This window comes from Phyllostomus discolor, chromosome 8 (genome assembly GCF_004126475.2).
Source record: "Phyllostomus discolor isolate MPI-MPIP mPhyDis1 chromosome 8, mPhyDis1.pri.v3, whole genome shotgun sequence".
Taxonomy (NCBI): Eukaryota; Metazoa; Chordata; class Mammalia; order Chiroptera; family Phyllostomidae; genus Phyllostomus; species Phyllostomus discolor.
The window spans coordinates 68,378,570-68,394,950 of record NC_040910.2 but is presented as its reverse complement, the minus strand read 5'-3'; the positions used below and the strand labels follow the sequence as shown (position 1 = coordinate 68,394,950).

Here is a 16,381-nt window from a genome sequence, read left to right as displayed (position 1 = left end):
AACTGAGACACAGGGAACATGGATTTCCCAAGAGTTAACTGGGAGACCAGCCCCAGTTAACTCTTGCTCCCCTGTAAGAAAGCATCAGGGAATTTGGGAGTAATTTTATAGGCCCAATACCGACTCTGCCTTCATGTTGGAGAAAGGAAATGATTTGCAAGCCCGGTCACCTGAGGCACTGAAACTGCAATTAGTGACATAGCACTTGCAACACCACCAGGATATTGATCCTGACCACCTGTGTGCAGGGGTGAGGTGGGCAAAAGGCCCCAGCCACACTGAATGAATGAAACATGGTCATTCTGGATGAAGCTCAAAGGCCACTTGTTTCCAGAACTCTGGTTCCTTAGGTAGGAGGGTTAGGGGGTGTCCGCATGTCACAGGTACCTGCCTTCATGGAATTTCCCACGATGCAGAGGGAACAAGGTAAGGTTCTGACTCTGCATATAGAAACACCATGAAGGATGGAGAAACCTGGAGCCCTGTTAGAGAGAGGGGTTGCCACAGTGACTGGGGGGCCAGAAGACTAAGGAGTGAAGGGAGTCAGCTCAAGCCAAGGGTGATGGCAATGCAGGACACCTTTCACTCTCAGTTCCTTAGCAAATGCTCTCTTCTGGGCCTGGCCCTGGCCTGGGGTATTGTGGAGGCAAGGTCTCTCACAGGTACCCCACCTAGTCTGTCACCTAAAGGTCTCTGACTACTACAGAAAAACCCAGGTTTTGGGACCACCTACCACATGGGTGCTCTCTGTTGGGGGGCCCTCTGAAAACCCCCTTCCAGACTCTCCCATACACACAGGAGGCCCTCAGTGTCACCCAGGAGAAGCTGCCCTGAGGCACTTGGGGAATCACAGTGAGGAACAGCCCACAAGAAAGGAGTAAACATGACATTTGGGAGGTTAGGAAAGTTGCTATGCAGTTTCCTGAATTTTATCATGCTCCCCTCATCCCCAGCTTTTGCACAGACTGTTCCTGCCACTCCAAATGCTTCTCCTTTCTCTTTGTTAGCTCTCATCTTTCCTGTTGTTCTCTGTTGAAATGACACAACCCAGCAGTCTCTCTGTCCTCTCTCAGGTCTGGCTTCAATGCCCCCTACATGCACCCCACAACCCCATTTCTCCATCCAGGGCCAGCACAGGGTATTCCAATGCCTATTGGCTGGGCTGTATCTCCCACTTGGGAAAGAAGATTAGAGCAGAGAACATGCCTGTCTTGCTTCCAACCAAAGGCCTGGCCCAGAGAAGGGCACTTGAGATATGTTTGCTTGTTTGGTGGGTGGAGGCAGAGAGACATATTTGAAACTGGATTTTGTCTCTGGATACCTACAGACCATTCAAGTGTGGAATGCCACCTTCTTGGTTTTGATTCTCAGTGCAGGTGAGGAGATAGCAATCCTATAGAACCCTCTGCAGCTCTCCATGTTGCTGTTCTAGAACCCAGGGTAGGGCCAAGAGGGCGTTATGGGAGCATGTACTTGTCATCGACTAGCTGGCAAGTTCACAGGGGAGGGCAGTCAAGGAGAAGGAGTTAGAAGGTCAAGGGGAAACTATGACACCATGAGCATGCCCCACTACATCCAGGAATACTATATAACTGAGAATTGTACTTGGCTGGCTGGCTCCTGAGACTCTTCCAGGTAAAACGTGCCTTCTCCAGCCCCTTCACTATTCTCTCTTTGGAATGTTTGATACTTGTGACTTGTCTGATCTCTTGAAATGCAAGTCAGTATGTTGCCCATGAAGGAAGCTGGGCTGGCAAACCTAGGGGTTGGGAGCCAGCCCTCTCTCCCCTTTGTGAAGGACCATTTCTGTTGGTCAGTTTGGTTCTAGAAGGATGCAAATGTGGAATCCAGCTCAGGCACTCAGATGCATAAACTGAAGTTCTCCTTGGGGAACAGCCCCTCCCAGGAATTTCCCAACATGCATAGCACGTGGCAGAGAGAGCTAGATAAGTGACTCCTGAATGAATGGCAGGGCGTGGGGGCCGTGAAAGGGATGGCGGCAGGCAGGGTCCAAGGGAAGTCTCAGTAATATCAGACACTGAATGGGATTCGTCCAGCAATATGCCCCAGCTATACAGAATGGGAGCCCTGAGCTCTCTCTTTCCCCCAGATCCAGGAGGGCAGTCGCCTGGATTATTTTTATGGCAAAGCCCACCACCAAGGAGATGCGGTGTTGGATGTTGGTCATCAGGCCTCCTTCTCTGGGTGGAGGTGGCGAGGTGATAAGGAGGACAGAAGGGGAGGTCATCATCAGCGATTTAAGAAGAAGGACTTGAGGCTCTGGAAGAACATAGACTTCTGTCTCTGCTTCTGTTTCTTTTTGATAATGGGCACCCACACCAGCCCGCACACCAGCATCATGAGTCCCAGGGACAGGAAGGCAGGCCCTATCATCTTAAGGGCTGTCAGGTACTTTTCAACCAGGTTCAGGGTATAGGCCAAGCAGGTGATGACCACGCCGAAGAGGAGGATGGCGCCCCCCACGGACATGGTGATGATGGGCTTGCGGTATATCTCCCACTTACTCCTGGGGGCGGTGGTCCAGACGGACTCACTTCGGGAGCTTATGCACAGGGAGCTGGCAGTCTGGCTGGGCAGCAGGTCCTTGGATTCTGGAGACTTCTCATCAACGTCCGGGGCTTTGGGGAGAGCCTCCATCATCACAGCTCCTCAGGGCCCAACACCTGGGACTCGCAACAGTTAGGAGCAAGAGCCAAGCCAAAGGGTTCCTCAGGTCCCCTTCCCGCTCCCAGCATCCGTCTCTAGCCAGCGCTCAGTGGAGGGTTATTCAGGGTTTTGGTGCTGAAGTCAGAAGGAAAATCAGATGAGACCCACATAAAAAAGAAACCACTCAAGCCACTTTGTTGTTTTCTTGTGAGAGATAAATACTATCGCGTTCTAATCAACTGCTTTTAGTATTCAAAACAGGATACCATGGTGCCCATTAAGTAATCAAAATCAACAGTTTGTTCACTGGCATCTTCCGACTCAATCACTTTCTAGCTATGTGATCTTCAGTGAATTACTTAATGTCTCTGTGCCTCAGTTTTCTTATCTATAAAATGGGGTAATACCACTACTTACAGGGTTTTCAAAAGGGTTCAATGAATTAAGGCATGTGATGCATTGGAACAATATCTAACATATTGTGAGCACTCCATGAATTGTGTCATTGTCCATTAGAGTAGTACCTACTACATAATCCTGTGTGAGTGCATGTCTGCTGTGTGCCAGGCACGGCACTAAACACTCCTTTCATCAGATTTGAACCTCACAATACCCCTGTGAGTTAAGCATTCATCCTACTTCACAGAGGAGAAAGCGAAGGCTCAGAGAAGCGAAGCCATTTGCCAAAAGGTAAGGAACTGACAGAAGCTGGGTTGAAGCATCTGCTCTTCTCTTAAAACACCAGGCTACATAGGGGTTGGAGAGTACTTTTTTTTTTATCCTCACCCAAGGAGAAGCCCACTGATCTTAGAGAGAGGGGAAGGGAGGGAGGGAGATAGAGGGAGAGAAACATTGATGTAAGAGAGAAACATCAATCACCCTGCCCCCTTACTGCCCCAAGGTTGCAGGGGACTGAAACTTCAACTTTGGTAGGCAGGTGCCCTGAGCAGGAATCCACCCTGTGACCTTTTGGTTTATGGGATGATATTCCAACCAATTGTGCCATACCATCCAGGACTGGAGAACATTCTTCAACAAAGCCTGGGCTTTTATGTGCTTTGTCAGCATAGCTTTGTCAGGTTCAGAGTGTGACCTTCTCCAATCCACTGAGCCACACCAGCCAGGGCAAGAGTGTGACCTTCTAATATCTAAATGACCCCTTTCCATCGCCCATGTGAATTACATCACAGTCCACCTTCTCGTTCTTAAGCCTGTCATGGTATGGAATCAAGCCCACCTGCCTGTTCCAGTTTCTCATCCAGAGTCCATCTGTGTGCCTTTCGGTCACCAGAGCCCTCTCACCCCATAGTCCCACGAGGAGGCTGCTGGTCCCCTGTGCAGAGCAATTTTAGAAGCTGAGAAGCACCACTCATCTGCCAAATCCTCCCCCAGAACCATGCAGGTGGGATTAAAACCTTTCATTCCACAATCAGAAATTGTGGGTTCAAGTGCAAATGCCTATACATTTGCAAATGAAGCAATAAAAGATGAATAATTTTAGATACTCTCCTGATACTAGATACCTTCTGTGTAGGGGAGGAAGGGGAGGCCAGGGGAAGCTGGGCACCAACCTGGAGGTCGGCACCAAGGCATCACCCTGAGTCACCTTTGAGTCGTCTCCAGAGGGTCTGGGGCAGTGCTCTGTGCCCCAGGGGTTCTGTACAGCTTTAAGCAAATGAATAAGTGAATGAATCACGTCCTTTCTGCCCTCTGCTTCTCCCACTACACCCCTCCCTCTCTCCTCTCTCTCTCCCTCCCTCCCTCCTTCTCGCTGGCTGGTTGATAACAACAAATCCAGCTTTCCTTACAACACTGCTCAAACAAATTCAGCCCCCCCCGCCTAGAGGGAGCCTGCCGCCTCCCCTGTACACTCAGGGGGTCTCTGTGTTTGGGGTCATGCTGGCCACCTGTCCCCCCTCTCCTGAATCCACCAACTCTCTCACTGTGTTCTGCAGGGCCCCTCCCTGCCTGCCTGCCTGGGGGACGGCCCCAAGCAACGCGCTCTCCAGCCTCGGCCCCTTCTTTCTCCCGACTGACAGTGCTGGTCCCTGGCTCTGGCCTCTATTCCCTTCCCTCCTCCAGGTTTCCCAGCTTCTTCCTCTGACTTCTTTCACATTTCCTACTGGGCTACCTCAGGCCTCACTCAAATCAGCATTTACTAACATCCCTCCTGTGAGTGGGGCAGGAGAGATTTCTTGCCACGGCAAAAAGTTTATTGGAGAAGAAAGTTAGGCTCTTCTTCCCATTCACAAGGGATCCCCATTGCACACACCCCCCAAAAGAGTGAGACCCAGACCCAAATATGGAGGGGGAGCGTTTCTGGACACTACCGTGCCAGCTCTGGGTGCAAGAGAGCTTGGGATGCAGGAGGAGGGTCTGCAGCTGGTGGTCCCCAAGCCCCCACCCTCTGAACCTGCAGTTTCTTCCTCACCAAGGCCCTTCCACACTTGGAAGTTTCCTTTAGTGGACGGGCTCTCCTTCAACACTTCCTACAAGGTGAATTTCAAACCCATCTCTCCAACGCCCACCCCTGCCACTCTCCCAGGAACTCAGGCCTGAACCAGCGGGGACAGCGTTCCCACCCCTCCCCAAAGCACATCTGCTCCCCCGTTTCGAGAACAGCAGAAATGGGGCCCTCCCCTCCGACGGGGAGGAAGCAGGAATTGTCAGACTGCTATGCTTTCAGAACGCAGATATTCACATTCATCTTCACTCATATGGAGCGGACCCTTGGGTTTCTGCTTCCGAAGAATGGAAAATATGACGGATGTGCTTTGTGAGTACAGACTCCAGGTGTTCGCCTGCCTTTCAGCCCTGCGGTGTATTTGCATAAGCTAAGTAGTCATTTAAAGTGACCTTTCCCCCTGTGGGCTGGGGTAGCCGGAATCGGTGGGCGGGCGTCGGGACGCCTTCCATCGGCCGTTTCCACCGCTTTGCTGTGAAGACCCAGACCAGACGTGGCAGGCGTTGTGGCGGGGAATGGGGGCGAGAGAGCTGGGGACGATTCGCAGCTATGCGGGAGGAGGGCTGGGCTGAGTCAGGCGGGCATGCTGCCGGAGAGCTACCCTCTGGGGGTGGGTGGCCCCGGCATCCCGGACAGGTGGTGTTCACCAGGCAGCCTCTGCAGGGGCCACGGATTCCCGGACTGCCGGCGAGCGAGGTGGGACTGACTGGGTCTCGCTGGAAGCACCTCTCACACGCTCTTTGGCCCTGCGAGGAGGTCGTCCATCTACTTCCATTTTATAAGGGCAGAGACTGAGGCCTGGGGAGGTTTGGGAGTACAGACACCCAACGGTGTGTCTGAATGCGCTCTGTTTCTTACGCTGCTGGGCTGGGGTTCAGGACAAGTTCTGTGGACGCAGAATTCCTTGCACAGAGCGCACTGGTCTGGATGAGTCCCCAGGGTCCTCAGCTAGGAGAATGTCTGAATTTTTCACTTGTGGGGCTTCATTCTGCAGTTAACTAACCTCTTACTGCATTTGGGGTGACCTAGATAAGTAATTGCATCTCGACTCAGTACAATGGGGCAGTGATTTTCAACCGGCATGCCGCAAGAATTTTTAAAACATGTAATACATGACCATTTAGTCAGGGGCACTGACCTCTTTTCCCTTGGATCGTCCAAAAAAAAAAAAAAAGACAACAGCCAACACGACAATAGCCCTATGATGTGAATGAATCAAAATTATACCTATTTTTTGTCAGACGGGTAAAAAATACAATATATTTTTGGTGTGCAGCAGATTTTTAGTAATTAACATGTGCCATGAAATGAAAAAGGTTGAACATCACTCAGTAGGGAGATAAGAATACTGTTTTTGAGTTTTTTGTAGTGTTACATTTGTTTATTTAAAGGACTATTTTTACTCTGAGATTACATCCTTCCTCCTTGCTTGCCATCGCTTCCTTTTATGAAATGACCTCGATGGGAGCTGATCATTGGTTTTGTTAGTCTCTGCATTTGCTTAGATGAAAGGCTGGCCATCCTGGGTAGATGTCTATCCGCCTACGTCCACCTTCTTTCTATCTATCATCTATCTATCTATCTATCTATCTATCTATCTATCTATCTATCTATCATCTACATTTGTTTAGCCTATCATCTAAATTGCAATGGCCCATGAAATCCCAAAGAATGGAACCTTTAACTTAGTTGACTTACTTAGGAAGAGGTGTGTTCTTAGAACAGTGGACGAGCAGGCAGGGTAGGGCCATGGAATGAACACTGTGGTGGGAAAAGTCACCTTCTGCCATAGGTACTGCAGGTGGCAGAAAGATCCAGGTCTGTGACATCAGCGAGATGGTGGTTTGAACTCAGTCTGCCTCCTCTAAACTCTGGGACTTTGGGCAGGTTACTACCCACCCCCCAGACCTACCAGCACCATGCGCAAAATGAGTGTAATAGGGTATTGGTCTTACTGGGTTGCAGTGACTATCAAATTTTACAAAAACACTACTGCATTGTGCTACACATTATAGGTGTTCAAGAAATGGCTCCAGTTGCTATTATAGGTAGTTTTTTTCTTGGTCCCTGTTTTCTCACCTGTAGAATAAAGAAGTTGGGCTAAGGGACTTCTAAAGCTATTTTAGATAGGCTCATGGGTGGTGAATCAGATGTGAATTCTGAGACTCCAGGCTTCCTGAAAATCCCCAAGTAGGTGGTAGTATGAGTTTTATAACTTTTAATTAAAATCCTAGGATCCTATTGTTCTGATACCCGGGTTTCTCGATAGTGGCACTGTTGATGTTTTGGGCCCAGTAGCTCTGTGTTATAGGGGCCATCCTGTGCATTGTTGGATATTGAGTAACATTCCTGGCCTCTACCCCACAGACACCAGTAGCACTTCCTCACTTTCAGTCTTAATTACCAAAAATATCTTCAGATATTGCCCAGTGTCCCCTGGGGACAAACTCATTCTGGTGAAGAAACTTGCTGCACTTTGGCCTTACCCACCCTCCTTGCTTGTAAACTGCCTCTGGGCTCAGGCTGGGTTTATCCCCCTTCACTCAACAGTGTCCCATGGTGCACAGCCTAGCCCTTAGCAGGTGCTCCAAGGACTTGGCCTGCACACTGCAGCTCTGTGAGGGGCCTGGCAACACCTGGGGAGCTGGTCCTGTGAGAAGAACCATGATTTCAAGTTTGGGTTCAGTTACCGGGGGCTTGGTTTGAATGTGTCAGAGTGTTCTTAATCCCTGGGTCTGGGTTGAGTTGCCCATCCAGAACCTCAGCGTGTGACCTGAATTTAAAATAAGGGCCTTTGCAGGTGTGATTGATGTAAGGCTCTCCAGGTGAGAGAGATACCCGGGTATTCAGCAGAAAGCCAGAGACATTGGGCTTCTTAGACTAACCACGAATTTGAATGTTGGCTCAGCCTTTTGGGAAGCAGTTTCAGAAAGGAGACTCAATAGATTTCTCTCCTGGAGGCCAAGTCTGGAGTGTCAAGAAGCAGATTTAGTGGGTGGAGCTTATTTGTAGTGCACAACTTCTAGGAGTGGGCAGGCTGCAGCTGAGATGGTGCAGCCATGAGAATGACAGCCACACACAGGAAACATGCACAAATCTCCCCACAGGAGGCTGGACAAGGAAAGCCAGGCACATTTCCATTTACATAGAATTCTATTTACATAAAATGACACTTCATTTAAATAAAATTCAAAACCTGTAAGAGGACTGATGCTACTGGCGATTAGGATCGTGGTTACCCTGGGTGGGTGGGGGAAGCATCTGAAAGCAGGGGTGCGTAGAGACCTGTGGAGTGCAGGTGATAGTCTGACTCTTGGTCTGACTACAGCTGGTGGTGTGGGTGTGTACTACTTGAGCTGTATACTTTTGATATTACTACTTTCCTGTGTGTATGTTAAACATCAATAAAATGTTTAAACAAAGATAATTAAAAGTTATAACTACATGCAGTATGTTCCTTTCTTTAGATTCTGACTAGAACAAACCAATAGCACAAAGACATTTTGGGATATTTGTAGGGAAGTTTGAATATGGATCGGATATTAGATAACATTAAGGATTTGAAATTTGTATTCAATGTGATAATCGTATTGTGGACACATATGAAATCATCTTTATAGACATTGAGATGCATCTTGAAACAACACCCAGGAATGAAATGTTGTGATGCCATGATCCGCAGGAAAATATCAAACTTTAAATCAAACACAACAAAATAAAAATCATTGTGCCTAGATGATGGATATATGGAAGTTCATTATATTACTATCTCTGCTTTTATGTATGTTTGTGAATGTATATAATAAATGAGAGGCTGAATTTGCAGATAGACAATGGTCAGACTCTACATAAAAACGGGAGTCCAACCCACAAGTGGCAGCAACCAGCCCAGGAAACCAGCTCCTGCTGTACAGGGACCGGAGCAGGAGGCCCGCCTGCTGTCTGCAAGTCAGAGCTGCAGGAAGTCAGACTGCTATCTCTACCAACCAGCCAGCGAGCCAGACAGTAACCAAGGACAACTCCCTTTTGACAAATGCACTGAAGCGATTTAATGGGGACAGGAAAGTCAGTTCAACAAATGGTGATAGAACAACTGGATGTTCACGTGGGAACAAAATGAGACTTTACTTCACCTCACACTATCAGCAAACATAAATTCAAGATGAATCATAGACATAACTTGAACAGAAACATAAAACTATAAAGCTGTTAGGAAAAAATAGAGGAGAATATCTTTGTTGACTTGAAGGCAGGCAAAATTTCTTAGGACAGAGAAGGGTAACAACCAAGAAAGAAAGAAAGAATAAATAAATAAATAAATAAATTAGATTTCATCATAATTGAAAACTCCTGCTCATTAAACCTACTAAGAAGAAAATGAATAGGCAAGCTATGGACTGAGAGAAAACTTTCTCAAAATATGTATTTGTTAAAGGATTTGTATCTGGAATATATATGAACTACTACATTTGATTAATAATAACACAAACAGTCCTATTTTAAAAATGGGCAAACAATTTAGACAGACCCATTTCAAAGGAAGACAAATAATGAACAAGAAACCCATGAGCTGGTGTGGCTCAGTGGATTGAGTGCCAGCCTGCGAACCAAAGGGTCACCGGTTTGATTCCCAGTCAGGGCACATGCCTGGGTTTTGGGCCAAGTCCCCAGTGGAGGTGCATGAGAAGCAATCACACGTTGATGTTTCTCTCCCTCTCTTTCTCCCTCCCTCCCCCGTCTCTAAAAAATAAATAAAATCTTTTTTTAAAAAAGAAACCCATGAAAAAGTGCTTAAAGTTGATATTCAACAAAAAAAAAGTGCTAATCAAAACTCCAATGTGATACAGCCACACGTTCACTGGAATGATTAAAATGTAAAAACCTCACAATACCAAACCATGAGATGTGGTACGAGGGCTCCCATACACTGTTGGTGGGAATGTGTAATGATACTGCCACTTTGGAAAAAGGTTTGATAGTTTCCTATGAAGTTAATCATATACCTATCCTTTAATCCAGCAATTCTACTCCTAGATTTTTTTGGTTCAAGAGAAATGAAAATCCATGTCCATATATGACTTGTTTACGAATATTCATAACAGCTTTATCTATAGTAGCCCAAACCAGAAAACAACCCAAATGTTCATGAGCAAAAGATAAACATCACAAATGGAATATTACTAAGCAATGAAAAGGAACTGATTTTTGACACACACTTAACATGGGTATCATAAATATGTTGCATGAAAGAAGTGAGACATAAAGTAGTACATACAGTGTATGTTTCCCATTCTAGAATATTCTAAGAACTAATCTACAATGACAAAACTCAAACAATGGTTGTAAGTATTGGGAGGAACTCACCAGGATTTTCTGAGGTCGACGAAAATGTTCTGTCTCCTGGTGTTGTTGTGGAGTACATGAGGGATCCATTTGTTAATATGGTACACTAAAATTTCTGCATTTCTATGTGTGTAAATTACATACTAGGAAAAATAACTGTAAAAATCTTAATAATAGTTGAGTGAGTCAGGGTGGGGAGCAGGTGGAAGTATAGCTAAGCCCAGGATAGCAAAATATTGATAATGGTTGAAGCCATATGATGAAACATAGAGATCCAGGGTAGGGGTATGGGCAAGAAACACGTTACCCCAGAAAAGCAAAATAAGGGTGTGGGCAGGGGTGAAATGACCCAGAATAGGGTAAAGGCATTAAAGGGAAATCTGTAGGGTGAGGAGTCACCTGACTCTTATGGGAAAGACTGTATAACTGATTCTGAGGAAGAGGAAATCTTAAAAAAAGAGAAGGTGCTTCTTGGAGAAACTGTGAACTGGGGACAGAGGATAAAGATAGAGATAGAGAGAGATGGAGATAGAGATGGGGATGGGAAGAAGGTGAGGATGGGGATAGGGATGGAGGTGGAGATAGAAGTGGAGATGGGCATGGAGATGGGGATAGTGGGGGAGGTGGAGGTGGAGCTGGAGATGAAGATGGGGATGAAGATGGGGGTGGAGATGGGGATGGAGATGGGGATGGGGATGGGGATGGAGGTGGGAATGGAGAGAGGGACGGAGGAGGGGCTAGAATAATAAGAATTTTACCTTTTCTACCTTGTCCTTGGAAAGATACCATCCCTTGAAGGAAAACACAGAATTTCATGGTCCCTAGGCAGAGCCAAGACTGGGTTTGGTAGGTAAAGAAACACAGCACCCTGAGAGGAACCTGTGAGCCTGTCTCTTAATCCTGTTAGCGTTGGTCCACTTATCTACCATGCATTTGTATTTGCCGCTTACTTGGAGACCCTGCCTACTTACATTGTTTCAATTTGTGGTGACCTTGCATCCACCAGCTTGCTAATCAGCTCTCAGCTAGCGGCTTTCACCAACACTGCAACAAAAACTTTTCAAGCGACTCCTGGGTGCCACCTCTGCTCGACGGGGAGCTACAGACACTAAGACAGTGTTCTTCCCCATAGAGGAGATCGAGGCGTGCCGTTTCCTCGCTCAGTGTGCACATCCACTCACTCACTGGTGTCTCTGAGAAGTGAGGTGAAGAGGTGCCTCAAACAAGAGGGAAGAGAACTGGCAGATAAATTCTGGGTTTTCCTCAGGCACTCATACATTCACCCCAACACAGGATTCGGTGGTGTGTGGAATACGCAAGCTGGTGAGCGATGAGTGTCCAAGGTAACAAGGACCGAACACTCTCCCTCTGATGGATTCTTGAGTGTCCAAAATGCACCACTTAGTGGGAGTGGCAGCTGAAAGTGAAGCAAGCGAAGTACTACCCTGGAGGTGACCGTATATGCATCTGCACAGCACCAGGAGCCCTTCATCCCCTCCCAGATTTCAGGAGGGGCTGAGCTGGGGCTTCCTCAAATTCCAGAGCTCTCCACAGGTAGCTCCGTGCTTGTCTGAGGCCAGGGCTCAGCAAGCACTTGTTACATGATTTAGTAAGTGGTGGAGCCATGGCAGGAGCATTCTTCATGGCAACTGTCCCAAGTCACCCTGCCTGTTTCTTCTCACTCAATTGTCAACGATACCCTTTGGTGATGGAGTGAGGTGGTAGGATGGAACTAGCTTACAAGGGGACATGACAGGCAGCTATAAGCAGCCAGGCCCCTCTTCTTCTCCTTCTTGGGCTCTAAGGCCTTGCTGAGACTGGCTGCCTTCTGGATGGTGTTCTTGAAGTCGCCAAGGTAACCTGAGCAGCTTCTCCAAAGCAGAAGAGACTGTGTGTTAGGGAGGGCTGACACTTTTCACACAATAATAGTAGCTGCCATTTACCAGGTTCTTGCTTATGGGTTGGGGACCAAGCTGCATGCTTTCTTCTGCGTGGCCTCAGCTACTCTTCCAGGCGAAGTGCTGAGCAAGGGATGATTAATACCCCATTTTGCCAGGGAAGAAACTGAGGATCTCAGAACTTAAGTGACTTGCCCAAAGTTACTCAGCAAGTGAGTAGGAAACTGGGATCTGAAGGGGAGTTTGGGCCTTGTCTGTGCTAGTTTATCCTGCTCGCCTTTGGGACAGTTTTGATTTTTGTTTCAAACTGGGGAGCCAGTGAGTGGAGAGAACACTAGCAAAGGGGCCCTGGCAGTGAACAGAGCCTCAGCGGCGGCTGCCGCGGGTGGGGGGCAAGGCCCAGAACTGCTGAGTGCAGCTGCTGAGGACATGAGGGCTCCAGCTGGGCCCTGAGGTTGAGGCCAGGAGAGCAGCAAAAGGCCTGTGACGGAGTGGCCCCAAAGTCATCCCACCATCATCCAACAGAGCATGAAAGGCCCGAACCGCACAGCCTTCTTCATGTGAGTGTCTGTTTCAAGCCTCATGGCTCTAAGTGTGTGTGTGTGTGGGGGGGGGGGTAGTCTCAGTATCATCCCCATTTCATAGATAAGGAAACTGAGGCTCAGAGCACCTGGACCCCAAATCCGGGTCTTCTATAGACCATTTCTACCATGCTGCACCAGGATGGAGTGCTGTCCTCTGCCCACTGTCCCCCTCCCCTCTGTCTTCACACCTTTACCTCGGCACCCATTCCCTAGCCCCACCCCGGCCCCATCCTCCCTGGAAGCTGATAAAACACCATCAATATTAATAGATTGCCAGACTTAGCAATAAAATGACAAGATACCCGGTTACATTTGCATTTCAGATAAACTATGGGTGCTTTTTTTCCATATAAGAATGTTCCAAATGTTGCAAGGGGCATTCTAATATTAAACATTTATTTATTGTTTAGGAGAAGTTCGAATTTAACTGGCATCTTTGTAACATGCCTGGCAACCCCGATATTCTAAGAGCTCCACAGTGCTTGGACCTGGTGTTATCTGCCCCTTCCAGGCTTCTCCTCCCTGACAGGAGCGAACTATTCTGGGAATTGCAAGGACCAGAGCCCAGGAGAGGGAGGCACTGCTTCTGTAGGGAGCCTGGGCCCCAGAGAGCAGGGCCAGCTGGAGGAGGGGGGAACAGGCCACAGAGTGGAAATAACACAGTTTACTGTTCCTGAGAAAGACCCAAGGTGTGTTTCTTTTCCAATTCCTGAGACGAGGAGTATCTTGCTCTTTCCCCAGTGGAGCCACACGCCCTGCCGCACTGCCAGTGTGGGTCTCTACCCTCCCCTCAACAGGACACAGAGTTGGCAACCGGCACTCTCTGATAAAGGTGAATGGGGCCCAGTGCCTGAACTGATAAAGCAGAGGCCGGAGCACTTCTAAGTACACTGCTTCTGTCACCAGGGCACAGCCACCATCTGTCACCTGCTTGCAGACCTCCTTGGAACGGGAGTTATCCAGGGGTCATGCTCAGCCTAGACAGTGCCGCTCACCTCCACCCCCTGCAGCCAGAGCCCAGGCCCTGCCCGGTAACTAGGTGGGAGAATAGCTCAGGTAACAAGGTCTGTGTTTACGCAGGTACATGTCCTGGAGGCATGGCCACCCACGTTTCCCCTTCCTGAGGTTAAGAGTGCCCCAGCCCGCGTGCTGCACTGTTTTCCTGGTACCTCCCCAGGCAGCCGCCACACCTGTGGTGGGGAGGCACCGGCATACGCGGGGGTCTGACAGGGGATGCCCAGTGGGAAAGGCTGGGTCTGCGGTCCTGCCCATGAACCCTGGGAGGCCAGGCTGGCTTCGAACTTCAATGTCTGGCTCTTTTGCTTCTGCCTCTGACCAGGTTTGGGGAGGTGTTCCGGCCCAGCTCTTGCCCCCAGTGACTGCCCAGGGTGAAGCCTGGAAGCTCCGGGGCACTCAGCTTCCCCGTTTCCAGGGGCAGAGCAGCGGCAGCCCCTCCTCCCGTGCCACCACTCTCTGCCAGGATTGTCACTGGGCAGTCACCTCCTGCCTGAGGGCAGCAGGTTCTCCCCCTCCCAAGGCATGGCCCCTCTCCCTTGCCTGTCATTCACTTTGCCTTCCAACTCTGGTTCAAAGACTCAACACATTCAAAGCAAAGTTAAAACCAGCTTGTTCCTCCAGGGAGATGGAAGGAAGGGCAGAGGGGACGAATCCCCTCTTACTTACTGTGCTGTGGTCCCGGGGGAGGGTGGGGGACCTGGGACTCACACACAGCCTGTGTGGGGAGGAGGCCAGCAATGAGTTTGTGCCCAAGTTCTTCATCCCAGCCAGAGTCCTGGAGCTGGTGTGCTGCGAATCCCAGCCACTGAGCAGGCTCCAGTAGGGATGAGCTCACCAGGATGTGGGCTAATGGGTTAACCCTTTGCGGGCTGCTGGCACAGGCACTAGGAATGTGGCTTTGTCTCAGCTCTCCTCAGCCACTGTTAGATGAATCGTATTAAAAAATAATGAAGCTTCTCTGCAGTCTGCCTTCGAGTTTTGGGCAGAACGTGCATTAGGCCAATGCCTGGGCAGGGCTGCTGCTCCTGATCTGGACTCCGTAGCTAGGAGACCTGGAGTCTTTGGGTGGGCAGGGTGTGTGAAGGAGAAGATGGTGGGGATGGGCTGATGAAGGATGGGTTACTCAGAGGCTATGCTAGCTCTGCCCAGTGCAGGCCTTGACCATGAAAGCTGGGAACTTTGTTCTGGATGTTGGAGAGGCCAAGTGCAGATGTGTTTAATATCCCTGGTTCCAAAACAGCAACTCTGAGAACTTCCCCATGCCTGTAGGTGGGCACCCCATGTGACAAATACCAGAAGCCCACAGCTGAAGGTAAGGTAAGCATGCAAGGCCCCACCCCTGGCCAGGCCCAGACAGCTCTGAACTGGGGACAAAGCTGTGTGCTCAGCCTTGCCTTTATCCCAATGATGGCCCTGTCGTCTTTTATATGATGGTGATAAGAGAATAATGAAAACCACTGCACTGGTGGGAAGGGGTTTCCATCTCCATAAGCAGGTATCAAATTGTGCTTGTGGAAGCTGGGTGTGAAGTGCTGAGTGGCCCATTCTCAAGATGCCAACAAAATTGCCCAAGATCCTGAAAGCCAGGCCGGCCCTGCCCTTCTCCACCTTGACTAGAGAAAAGGAGAGCCTGGGGCTTTTCATTGGTTGTGAGCCAGGGGGCGAGGGAGGTCCTGGCTGCCGGTCACATACCTGGGGCCTCCTCTGCAGTCCACAGGGGTGGCTCTCCCCCGAGTGATCCAGAAACTCCGGGGGCCAGGGAAGGAGGGAGCTTCTCCCATCCCTGGCACCTTGATTTCTGTGCTTGTGAAACAAACAGGAAACTTCCAGACTGTGGTGGCTCTGCCGAGGCTGACGTGTGATAAATGGCTAGGGAAGCAGGCAGCTAACAGGGCCGGTCTGTCCGTGGGGCTGCCGGGAGAGGTCAAGCCGAGCGGCTTCCCCTCCGTCCTCCTCTGTGGGAGCTGAGCGTCCTCTGCTCGGTGGATTCAGGTCCAGAGGATGTGGCTGGAGGCTTTGGAAGGTGTTGCTTGCTCTGCTGTGGGTGCCTTTGCCTTCACGTCTATCTTCACGTCTATCGTCTATCAGTTAGTTAAACCAAACCGGCTGGCTTGTGAAGGGACTCTGGGGTGAATTCTATTGCAATGCAAATAATCAAATCATTTATTTTTTCCTTGTTTTAGACCTCCCTGCGCTGTCCCCACTCTCTTCAGGGTGTGGCAGTGTGGTGCAGAAATAATCGTCAGTAAGACAAACCCTTACATAGCCCTTCTTCCAGGGTGGGCCCTGGTCTAGGTACTTTATATGCATAATACTTCATTCATTCCCCAGAGAACTCTGGGAGGTAGGTGTGTGAGGTGTACAGCTGTCCTCACATTTGGCTTTAAATAAATTAACTTCTCTGATCC

The 16,381-nt window shown here is 49.2% G+C and overlaps 1 protein-coding gene across 1 annotated transcript; it reads right to left on the bottom strand.

Moving 5' to 3' along the window:
- Window positions 1-262: 262 nt before the first annotated feature.
- On the bottom strand, window positions 263-14,881 carry PIRT (phosphoinositide interacting regulator of transient receptor potential channels). Its single transcript, XM_036032978.1, has 2 exons — window positions 14,640-14,881; window positions 263-2,802 (listed from the first exon to the last, which is right to left on the bottom strand). The coding sequence occupies exon 2, from the start codon at window positions 2,659-2,661 to the stop codon at window positions 2,251-2,253; it is 411 nt and encodes a 136-aa protein (XP_035888871.1). The 5' UTR covers window positions 2,662-2,802; window positions 14,640-14,881; the 3' UTR covers window positions 263-2,250.
- Between the last annotated feature and the right edge of the window lie 1,500 nt (window positions 14,882-16,381).